The sequence below is a fragment of the Colletotrichum navitas genome (assembly GCF_030913465.1).
Source record: "Colletotrichum navitas strain CBS 125086 chromosome Unknown LY79scaffold_170, whole genome shotgun sequence".
Classification (NCBI taxonomy): Eukaryota; Fungi; Ascomycota; class Sordariomycetes; order Glomerellales; family Glomerellaceae; genus Colletotrichum; species Colletotrichum navitas.
The window spans coordinates 32196-43881 of record NW_026850716.1 but is presented as its reverse complement, the minus strand read 5'-3'; the positions used below and the strand labels follow the sequence as shown (position 1 = coordinate 43881).

Here is an 11686-nt window from a genome sequence, read left to right as displayed (position 1 = left end):
GTTCTATGACAAAAGTTTATGATTTGATGTATAGGCTAAAGACTATTATTAAATAGCTATGGTAGAAAAAGGGGTAGTAGCACGCATGTAAGCCGCGTCACGGTTTTTATAACGCAAAGATTAAATTAACCACGTAGACTCTGTAGATTAAATATGGAAGAGGGCTAAATAATTTACTCTACTTTAACTGTAACTTTCCTGCTTGATGAACTAGCGCTTCTACCATCTTGCCCAACAGAAATATTAACCATATGCCCGCGGATGTTAACTCTTTTAACAGTTCCTGCTGGAACTTCCTCCCAACCAATTCTCACGCCTTTGTAATAAATAGTGACCTCTGTGGCCACGATGCCAATAGCTTGCATTGCAAGAAGGACAATTGTAATAAGGCTGGTACATATAATGGCGGTTGTTCTGTTTATATAGTTAGTAACATTTTTATTACAATAGATTAATGCAAGGGGGTTTACTACCTTTAGATAGCAATAGAATAATAAGATATGTTTAGGATATAATTAAGTAGTGTGTTTTAGATTAGATTATAGAAAGAAAATAGTTGTCTCTGTTCTAGAAAAATTAGCTATATTTATATATTTCTAGATAGCAGGAATTATAATTAATTATATAAGTTTATAGCAATATAAAATTATAATTACATATTATGCGTATAACTACCTTGCTCTACATAAAAAGTATCCCTACATCTAGACTACTCTTACTACCTATTATTACTATTTTTACTACTTATTTCCTTAGGCTTACTGCTTACCTATATTATATAACTAACTAGACAACGCATAACTACTTAAATTAGTAAAAGCTCTAGGGAATCTCAGAAACTAAAAAGGGTTTAATTTCTATTGTAATGTAATATTACTATATTTTATTATAGGAATTGATACGGACGCTCCGTCCTTACGGACACTCCGTCCTTGTGGACGCTCCGCTATTTGCCCTTCTGATTGGTCTAAAAAATTCTTGTTAGTGTAACTATATTCTGCTAGGCCCACAGGAGGTAGCCTATCGCAGCCCATTAAGGCAGCCCATCACAGCCCATTAAGGCAGCCCATCGCAGCCCATTAAGGCAGCCCATCGCAGCCCATTAAGGCAGCCTATCGCAGCCCATTAAGGCAGCCCATCGCAGCAGCCCATTGCAGCCCATCGCGGCAGCCCAAGGGGGTCCTTTTTGCGGCCGTGAAGAGTGCCCCTTGAAGAGCTAGGTATAGGTGTTAGTGCAATTGCCCTCACCGCCTTTGTAGGGATGTACTGTTTTTTTAGACCAATTAGAAGAGCAAATAGTAGAGCGTCTATAAGGACAGAGCATCTGTATTAATTCCAGGAGCATCCCTATTAATTCCCTTTATTATTAAGTAGAGACCTAAATTATTAGAAAGAATAGTACTACATGTAATAGGTATATTTAACCAGATAGTCAGGTATTACTCTACAACAGGGGCTTAGACAGATAGCTAGCAAGGGGGTGAAAATGGCTGACATAAGCGCAACGCATCTAAATTAATTAATTTCTATAGGCAAAGTTAATACTTAATATATAACCTATTAGCCTTAATTACTGCCTTATATTAATCTAGTATAGTTATAAGAAGGTTAAATAAGAAGTCCTCTAGAAGAGCCTCTTAGGCCTCTTTTACCTATATACAAAGGGTATTATATAATAGGTTCTTATTATTACCTACTAGCTCTTAGATATAGTCCTTTATTTAGTCTTAATATATCTTAATTAGGTTAAAGTTAGGTAAAAAAGGTAGCTAATAGATAACCTAGATACCTTAGTTATAGAGGTCTTATAGGGTCTCCTCTGCTAAGTGTACTAGAGTACTATCTTATATAAAGATAAGGTTATTACTAAATTATTACTAGTATAGATAGATTTATCTATAGATAATAAGAATAGTCTACTGTTAATAGGACTTAGCCTTAATACTGCCCTAATTCTTCTCCTAGAAGATGCCTAGCCCTTTTTAATCCCTAGAGAAATATCCCTAGAATATCTAACCCTACTTACATTAATACCTCTTAATAATATAAGTTAGATCTTACTCTTTACTAGACTAACAGGTTATATAGATCTTTATATAGTAACCACTAGTTACCTATATTTTATCTATCTATAGAACCTTTTTCTAGTCCTTAAGGCTCTAATAGAGGTACTCTTAGGCCTAAGTAAGATATTGTTGTTAGTTAACTTTAGAGATAAGGGGTTTTTGCTGTGTAGTCTATTGCCTAAAGCTAAGCCACTAAAGAGCTACTTAAATTACATAAGCACTAAATTTAGAGAAAAAAAGGTATATAGATAGGCATAAAAAGGAGGCCTAGTAGCCCTCCTTTAAAGAGGTAATGTACTTAATAAGCTGCTCTTCTTGTTAGGTTATTATAACCCTTAGCTGGCCTAACTAGTAGGCAACAGCTGCTACTAGGGCCTAGATTACTATATAGACTTAGTGCTTTAAAAATCTAGTAATATTAGCTATCTTTGGCTATAATAGCTTTACGTTAGTATAAAGGGTGTATATCTGTTGCTAATTAGCCTTTATAAGGTGCTTTGTGTTACTGCTAGCTAGCTAGACTATATTAGTAATATAGGTAGGTTAGTTAGTTAGTTAGGTTATTACAAGAGGAAAAAAAAAAGGAGAAAAAATTACTACTAGTAATAGGTGGATTAGTTAGATAGATATAGGACCTCTAATTGGCTAGTTAAGTGGGTATATGCTGCCCCATAGGTACTTGCCTAGGGGGTTAAACTTTAGCCTAACACCGTAGTAGAAGCCACAGATAATATTAGTTCTAGACTTACTCCCTGGTTACAGTTAACTGCCGTGCAGGCGATCAGGTATCTAAGAAAATAAAGTTTGAGTCCAAGATACCTAACCCTAAGGATATAGTTAGCGACAGCTAGACATATATATTACGAGTTTATAGGAACCTTAGGCTCTTGCTATTGAATTATGCCAATAGAGTTAATAACGTATATTAATAGGAGCTCTGCTGCCCTATATTACTTCTTAGGTAACCTACAGGAAATGTTTACTGCTCTTAATATTATAGATTATTAAATAACTTACATTATAACCCTTCCTGTCTTCTGTCGCAGCAAGGTCCTTGCCCTTATTATTGCCTAACGAATTAGCCACGACGTTACTTTTAGCAAGGCCGCCTATAACTAACTTTAAACTATAGCACTGTTAACGCTGTTGACTATGCGCCTGTGTCTGTCCTTCACTTCGCCAGTTAATCTAAGCAATCTGGCGATCACCACTGACAGATGTTTACTGATCTACTCCTCTAAGTTTATAGCCTCCTGCTATATAGCAAATAATAAAGCACTAGGCATTAAAATTAGCAAGGACAGCTTTAGTAATAAGGACAACTAATAGAACGCTTTAGCGTTAGTGTTAGTAGAAGTAGTAGCCTATGTTAACAACTAAAGGGTTACACGCTAACAACATAGAATAGGCAAAGCGTACACTGAACCCACGTTATTACTACAGCAGAAGTTATTACATAGGACATCTTAGCTGCCTATGGCTTCTAGATGCTACTAAGCAACCCCTTTATGTACACTATCTCTAGATTACATATAACGCGTAGGCTAGCAGCTACAGTAGAGCTAGAATCAGTATTAAGTCAGTAATTTACATCTTTAGCCTTAATCTAAGGGGACTTTTGTAATAGACTTCTGCTATACCTACTACAACACAGTAAGTTGCCTTAAGACTAAGATAATTATTAGTGTTAGCGTTAACTAAACACTACAGCTATTATAAGTCTTAGGCATTAGCTAGCCTCTTAACCTCTTAGGTGTAAACCTCTGATTTTCTTACTAAATTAAGTAATTAAACTAGCTAATAGGTGTTTAAAAATACAAGGAGTCACTTTCCAACCAAGCGATCATAACCCTCTTTTCTAGTTACGCATAATAGACTATTGGTATTTACCCCCTATATTCGTCACTTGCCACCCGATACGTACGGTTAACCGTATCACAACTAACCCTTGTGATCCCAACACTGATCAGTGGTTAAATATCACCATCTGGTTGAATATCACCACTGGAGTAGTCTTCTTCACTGAAATCACTACTCGGCGAAGATACCGCAGATCAGCAAGGTTTCAACAAAAGAGACGAGAAGAACCAAAGTCCACCGGATTTCACGCTACTTTCGCAACCCTCCTCGTGCTAATCGCCGACGACGACGTAGTCCGCTGAAAAACAGCCTACCGACTTCAGAATCGCCGGTCGTTCAGTGGCAGAATAACGGCACCCCTCGTGCTGCGGTGAAATTCTTAAGCCTAGAAACACGACCAACTCGTGGACCTCGTCGCTTTACGAGAGGTCATACTCGACTGCGGAAAACACACCAATCCGCACGCCAAAACACTATTGAAACGCGACCATGACTCGCGGCGAAGAAGAGCCCTCTATACGCGGCGAGACGATTGAATACCGCGACGAAGAAGAGGAATCCACAACTGAAAGCATTAGAAGACACGAGCTCAGGGAAGCTGTTCAAAGAACATACGTTAAGATACCCGCGGGATACGAGAAGTTCATTAACCCACGGATATGGACAATATATTCGCTCGAACAAGTGCCTGTGGATATCGAACGTATTGACGCGCTAAACACGGTTATTTGCGGTAGAATCGCAGAATATACTGCCGATAATAAATATGGCCAACAACTATGGTCCGACCTCGCTGAGGACTTTGACGAGTGGACTGGTGAAGACTTCGAAAATGCCGACAAGGGACTAATAAAGAAGTTCCGAGACTTCCTCGTCACTAATGGGGTCTACGTCAACAAGACCCAGAGGGGAACAGTAGCTTCGCGTGTGTATAACGCCATCAAGCAAGAGGAATACGACGTGTGGGACGAGAAAAGGATAGCAGATGTGATCAAGATGAATCAAGCCTTCCGCGAGCGCATGAACAACAAGGACTTCGCGGAGAATGTTACCGACTCATACGTGTGTACCTTCAAGATACCCATGAAAACCCCGCCGTCGAGCGAGGAAAGCGCAGTGGCAGCAGTAAACAACCCAGCAGAAGCGAGGTCTTCCTTGAACACGAGGCAATCTTCCTATAATAACCCGGATTTCGTTACTTCAACCGCACGAGACAGCCACCAATATACAAGGCAAAGAGAAACGACTATTCCGCCTGTTCAGTCGCTCGAGGTGCGAAGGACCGTTACGCCAGGGGAGTTACCTAACGTCAATGGTCTAACCCCGCGTCAGTTGACCGACCTTATCAAGCTTTATAGCGACGATACAGAGTCAAAGTACGGTGGAAACGCGTATGACACTATCGACTTAAAGTTGCCAGTCTTTTACGACCTTTGCGCGAGCGTCGGAATTACAAACAATTAATACGGGACCGCAATCAAAGTGATGCTTACCTTGGAACCACGGGAGTATTACTCTACTACCCTGCGTAAATACACTAACGATTTTGACGCTCTGATAGCTGGAATCAAGTCGAGATTTGAAGGCGAAGAAGTCCACTGGGCTTGGGCAACTGAGCTACGCCGACTTACTTTTGAGTCAATTAAGCGCTAGAACAGCGGCAAAAATAAACTGGAGATACTTAACCTCCTTATCGTGAAGATCGTCAAGCTGGTAAAAGCAGCAAAGCGCCACGGACTGCCGGAGGACGAGGAATACTGGGACGCACTTATTGACTGCTGCCAAGGCATTCCGGAGTGCGCTGTGGCCCTCCTTAACCTGCCCACGACTTTCAACGCACTCTGCGCGCAACTACGCAGCGGCGTAGGGATATGATAAGTATCCGTGAGAAGAAATCACAATTTGTCAGCGAAGACCACGATGACCCCGGAGACCAATACTGGGTTGACTGTAAATACAATGGTCAACGGAATCCACGGCCACAAGTGCGCTGGGACAACCAAGGGGCAACCTGAGATAACCCCCGAGAACGGAGTACCTTTACGACGAAGAAGTGCTTTGTCTGTGGAAAACCCGGATGCTGGTCTAATAAACACCTGGACCACGAGAGGCAGAAGTCTTTTTAGAGGTACAAAAGCCAGTATTTCACAGAGACTTCGCCAGGGTTTGAACAATTTCTCGCGGAATACGAAGGGGACCACGGCCTAGATGGGAAAGACGAGGATAATGACAATGCGGCCAAAGACCACTTTAAAGACAATATCTTCTTTACATCAACAGCATTTTACGGAAAGAATACGATCAACGGCCGAGATGTCTTTACGCAACTGTGTAACCAGGCTACTTATTATGCGCTAACAAAAGAAGACTTGTGCGAAATCAGCGGATCAAACGTGAAAGCTAACGAAGGCGACGACATATTTACCTTCGAAGACCGCTATTCTGCAACAACTTTCTAAGGGATAATGCCGGATACTGGAGCAGCCTGTGTATTAATAGCTGGCTAACGACAAGTCGCTGTACTCTGTAAGCACCTATGAGCTAAAATACTGCTAGATATGGCTTGCGCAGGAGAAGCGAGTATTTGATTTGGAAGCGGCGAACACTATGAGTCTCTTGGAGCTGTGAAGATACTTACCCCGTTAGGTAAGCTTATGTTCTACGTTATGACCTTAGATATACTGTTTCTTTTTTGCCTAAAAGATATGGATTACTATGGAATACGCTTTGATAACCTTAAGAATGTGCTTATCTAAGGTAAAAACATTGTGCTAGTAATATGTAAATAGGGTCACGCGTGGATGCTCCTAGAGAAACCTAAGCGTAGCGTAGTATAATACTACCTTACTGATGTTGAACTCTGTTAAATACACTGATGGTTTGGCTACCTATTAGTAAATTGCCTCTACAAGGTGTTGTAACGCGCTGGCTAGGGGATGGAGATCTTGAATATTGAGGAGATTACTAAGTTTTGCTGTTATTGCTAGCTGAATTTGAAGGCCCCTGGAAGATTTAAGTTTACCTTTAGAGACGACCACGAGTTTAACTATGAGATCTATGTTGACGTGGTGTATCTTAATAGTAATTAGCCTACGTTATATGTTGTAGATAACGTAACAGCGTTTAATGCTGCGTGATTCCTTTGCTTAGTTACTGCGGAACACACCTTTGAGGTACTACGGATGTGCTGGATAGACGTGTATCTCGGCCCACTAGACTGGATAATAACTAACGCTGGATTGAACTTCCACGCCGCGGAATTTAAATGCGCTGCTTGAGCGCTTTTTATTGAGGTAAAAGAGGTTCTGATTGAGGCCTATAATAGCGTTGGGAAGGTTGAATGCTACTACGCTGTATTACGCTAAGCATATGCGATTATTTGCGCAGAGACCGGTGTTGAACCCGAGGTCGCTCTGCAACTGGCAGTAAAAGCAATTAATAATACTGCTGGCCCTGACAGTCTTGTGCCTATGCTCCTTGTTTTCGGAGTATATCTGCGTATATTAGACAATTTACCTCCCTTACTGTTAATAACCTAGTAAGCTGAGGGTATAAAAAAGGCTATGGAAGAAGTACGCTAGATTTACGCAAAGAGGCAGGTTAATGACGCGCTTGTAACGCGTAATGGCCTAGATACAATGATGACTGCAGCCTTACTATTGTAATCCCTTGTTTAAGTTTGGCGTGAGAAAAGCGGCTAGCAAGGCCCTTTCTGTATTATTGTGAACGATGGCACTACTTGCACGGTAGATTTACTATAAGGCCTGTGCAACTTCTGCGTCACTGTAGTGAAGCCATTCTACTAGAGCGACGAAGTTGAAGAAAGTGTACTGGCTGTGTTAACTGCTGAGGAACCTGTTGAGCCTGTTGATGAACCCGCCGCGCCTGCTGAAGAAGCTTGTGAGAGTATTACTGTCGCGCCGGAGAATCCCCCGCGACGACTGCGTGGCCAACCACGGAAAAACCTGATCACCACGTTCTTTGCCAAGGTTTTTCTTAATCTAACCGGTGATAGTTTCTTGACTGTAAAAGAAGAAACTAACTATAAGCTTGCTATAGAATTATGTAAGAAGGGCGTAATTATAACCCCTGGAAAGCTATTTGAATGATCTAACAGCGATGAGATTGATGGTCTCGCTGAGAGAGGCGTATTTTATATTGTGAATTATAATGAGAAAGATTACACTAGAATATAGATCTTTAAATTAAGGCTTATATATAAAGTTAAAGGAAAAAATAAGACACCTTATAAGATATTACGCCTAGTTATCTAAGGTTATATAGATAATAGGAAAAGCATAATACTTACGTAATCCCCTATAATATAATAGATAGCCTAGTGTATTATCCTTGTAATTACACTGTCTTTACTGTGTAATAGATATATCCTTTAGTTATAAGATATTACGTAAGTGTATATATAATCTATAACTAACCTTAACTATGTAATTCTTGCCTATCTACCTGTTAAAATACACTACCTTTACCCTATAGATGCTATTATAAAGGTAATAAAGCTATTATATAGAGTACTAGAGGCTAGAACCTATTAGTAGGTAATATATAACAACTACTATAGAAAGAATCTCTAGATAAATACATTAACTTTTGACCTCTGCTTACTGATATCTAGAAAAAATAATAAGAACTTTGTGCTTATTAGTATATAGATTAATAATACTATTAGTCTTATAGATAAAGCTTTTTCTGACTACAAAGAAACTGCTTTAAAAGACGTAACCTTTATAGTAAAGCCTAAGTAGTTCTTGACTATTAAGTAACCGCTGACCTTTAACGGTGGTGTGTTATTTCTTAATAATAACAGTAAAATAACCTTCTATTAAAAGGGTTAAGGAAAGCAACTTAAGCCTGTTAATACTGCTTTGCTGTAAGTGCACTAGTAATACGTGGAGTAATGCGCATAAGGAGCGTATATTGCCTTAATTTACTAGCCTAAAGCGTGCTTTAACTATTCTGTTGCTGTATAACACTAGTTGCCTATAGACAAAGATATTAAAGCCCTTAACTGCTAAATTATATAGTAGATAAAGAATCTTAAGTGTGGCCTTTAATTTTTGCTACTTAACCTTAAAAATATAAAACTCTTTGTCTTTATAGATAGATTATTTACTAATAACGCTAACCTTACTTTATAACTTAGCTTTATTATTATCCTTGTAAATAAAGAAAGTAATAACTATATAACTATAAGGTAGACCCCTAATAACACTGGTGTATTTACTATAACTAGAAATATTATCTATTTTAGCTTTATAAAGTGTAAAAAGGTTACTTAAAGTATACTTACCAGTGAGATATATACTATAGTCGCTGGCGCAGATATTATGTACATAATTAGAACTATACTTGCACTTATTACTGAGCGACTTGCGATTTTACTGATCCTTATGGTTATTTACACTGATTTGTACTTGCTTTACAAGTGTCTTATAAAACTTGGTACCACCAAGGAGAAGCGACTTATGATAGATATTATGGCCCTTTGCTAGTTGTACGAGCGCCGCGAAATACACGAAATATGATGGATTTACGGCAGCGATAACCCTGCTGATAGCTTCACGAAGTTGTCACTAAATAGCGCGCTAGAAGCGCTTGTTAGTGACGGGAAGGTAAAGATATAGATAAATAGATAGGTATTACGTACGTGAAAGGATACGTTACGCCTAGATAGATAGGCTTAGGTACGGCTTGTGTTTACTGTTTTTCGTCACTTTTTTATATTTGTTTTGTTGATCTTATTATTAGTGTATTTATGCTGTTTGATGGCGCTTTCTACTGCAAGAGAAAGTTGCTAGTGTTGTGATATTAATTGCCCAGAGATATTGGCTGTTACGCCGATATCTTGGCGGTAGAAGCACGGATGTTCTGCCGGTGAATTCCTCTGGAATTCACGGGTATTTAATTACTTTTTAACTAAGTGATTATAACCCTCTTTTCTAGTTATATATAATAGACTATTAGTATTTACTTTCTATATTTGTTACTTGTTACCTAATAAGTACAGTTAACTGTATTATAACTAACCCTTGTGATCCTAATAACTTCCCTAATAATAATAATAATATATAGTTATACTACTATTTATTATACTTAGGTATAAGTAAATAGATATATTTAAAGATATTCCTTTTAAGATCTCCTTTTTTAGAATTTCATTAAAAAATAAAGAAGAATTCCTTATTCTACTTATCTAGAGATTCTCTATACTATTAGCTAGAAAATAGCTAGAGACTCTCTAGCTAATTATTAGTCTATATACTAGAGAAACCTTAAGGAATTGCCTAACTAATACCTATTAATTCCTTAGGTAATTCTCCCTAAAATAACCAGTATAAGAGAAATCATTATTCTAGTAAATACTAGTATTTTATTAATTTATTATATAACAATCTATTATAAAATAGAATATTAAGGCTAGCTAGAAATAGGCTAAGTTATAGCTAGTCTCTATATATTACCCTCTATCTAACCCCTTATTATCTAAGGTATTATCTAAAGTATTATCTAGCTAATAAAAAGAGAAAAAAGGTAACTAGTAGTAAGATAAAGTTATATCTATTACCCTATAGTTAACTCCTTATAAGTCTACTAATCTATAATATTAGTTATATTAATTAACCTAGCTAGCTAAGAATAAGCTAGATACCTATACTCCTTATTACCTATCTAAAAAGATATAAAAAAGCTATAATAAGTAGGTATCTAGAGTAGCCCCTCTAGAGCAGTAAGTCTATTATCTATAAGCCTATCTAGATACCCAGTAGTTATATAAGAGGAAAGAGGTCCTATTATTACCTAATAGCACTTTTACTACTATATAGTATATCTAGTAAGCAGAAAATCCGGAATCCAGCTAAATAGATAATCTAGATAAATCCAGTATATCTAAATTATCTAGTAAGGCTGAAAGTTGTATATAGGTAGGCAGCAGACTAAGTGAAATAAGTAGTAATAGTAGTAGTAATAGTAGTAGTAATAGTAGCCTAGATATGGGGGTGGCCCAGAAGTAGGGTGGGTGGGTTAATAGAAATACCGAATGGCCATTCCAACAGCCCGGGGATCATCGTCAGGTAAGCTAAGAATGTCCTTGATGGCAGCCTGCAAGCAGTTAGCTAGATGCTTAACTTCGAGAACCAAGAGACTATAATCAACTTGAGACGCTGAGGCTCGACACTTTGCAGCAAAGTAATCGGACCTGGGGCACACAATGGCTTTATGAACTCGGTACTCAGCATCGCGACTTGCAATTATGAGATCCGAGTATTCTGCATCTTCATATAGGCTACGTTCAATAGTCAGCGTGATCATACATGTTAAAACACATACTAGATTACTGACATTTTCAAAGATGCTCTGAGCTCTTTCACAGGGTCAAGGGCAGGGGTCCGTGAACCGGTCTTGGTGCTTGACATTTTGAATGATTGTTGAATATTGACTACGGAATTGGATATTGTGCCGTCTGGCCAAGTAAAACAGACGGTGCTGAGTCCAGTATTTATGCTTCGATGCGACGCTTGAGCCTCCGTGATTTTGTCGCTGCGACAGCTCGACGCAGCCTGATCGAGCCCACCATGTTTCGACAAAGGTGGTACGGATCCGGAGATAGACCAATCGTGGAAAGTCAGGCGAGACTGTGTCGCGATGAGGCGGGCCTAACGTCTCCTTCAACCAATATGCTCGCCTTGAAAAGCACTTTGCAGGCCAGGAAAAGCGCCCGATGCACGTACTTGATTACTGCA

At 38.7% G+C, this 11686-nt stretch overlaps 2 protein-coding genes across 2 annotated transcripts; one reads left to right on the top strand and one right to left on the bottom strand.

Annotated features, from left to right (window-relative positions):
* Positions 1–4415: 4415 nt before the first annotated feature.
* Positions 4416–5390, top strand: LY79DRAFT_675009 (uncharacterized protein; the record flags this gene model as incomplete). Its single annotated transcript, XM_060564387.1, has 2 exons — positions 4416–5198; positions 5259–5390. 2 exons carry the CDS (start codon positions 4416–4418, stop codon positions 5388–5390), a joined length of 915 nt encoding a protein of 304 aa, XP_060407260.1.
* A 5501-nt stretch (positions 5391–10891) lies between these two features.
* LY79DRAFT_572951 (uncharacterized protein) lies at positions 10892–11400 on the bottom strand. Its single transcript, XM_060559414.1, has 2 exons — positions 11286–11400; positions 10892–11229 (listed from the first exon to the last, which is right to left on the bottom strand). The coding sequence occupies exons 1-2, from the start codon at positions 11357–11359 to the stop codon at positions 10968–10970; spliced, it is 336 nt and encodes a 111-aa protein (XP_060407259.1). The 5' UTR covers positions 11360–11400; the 3' UTR covers positions 10892–10967.
* Between the last annotated feature and the right edge of the window lie 286 nt (positions 11401–11686).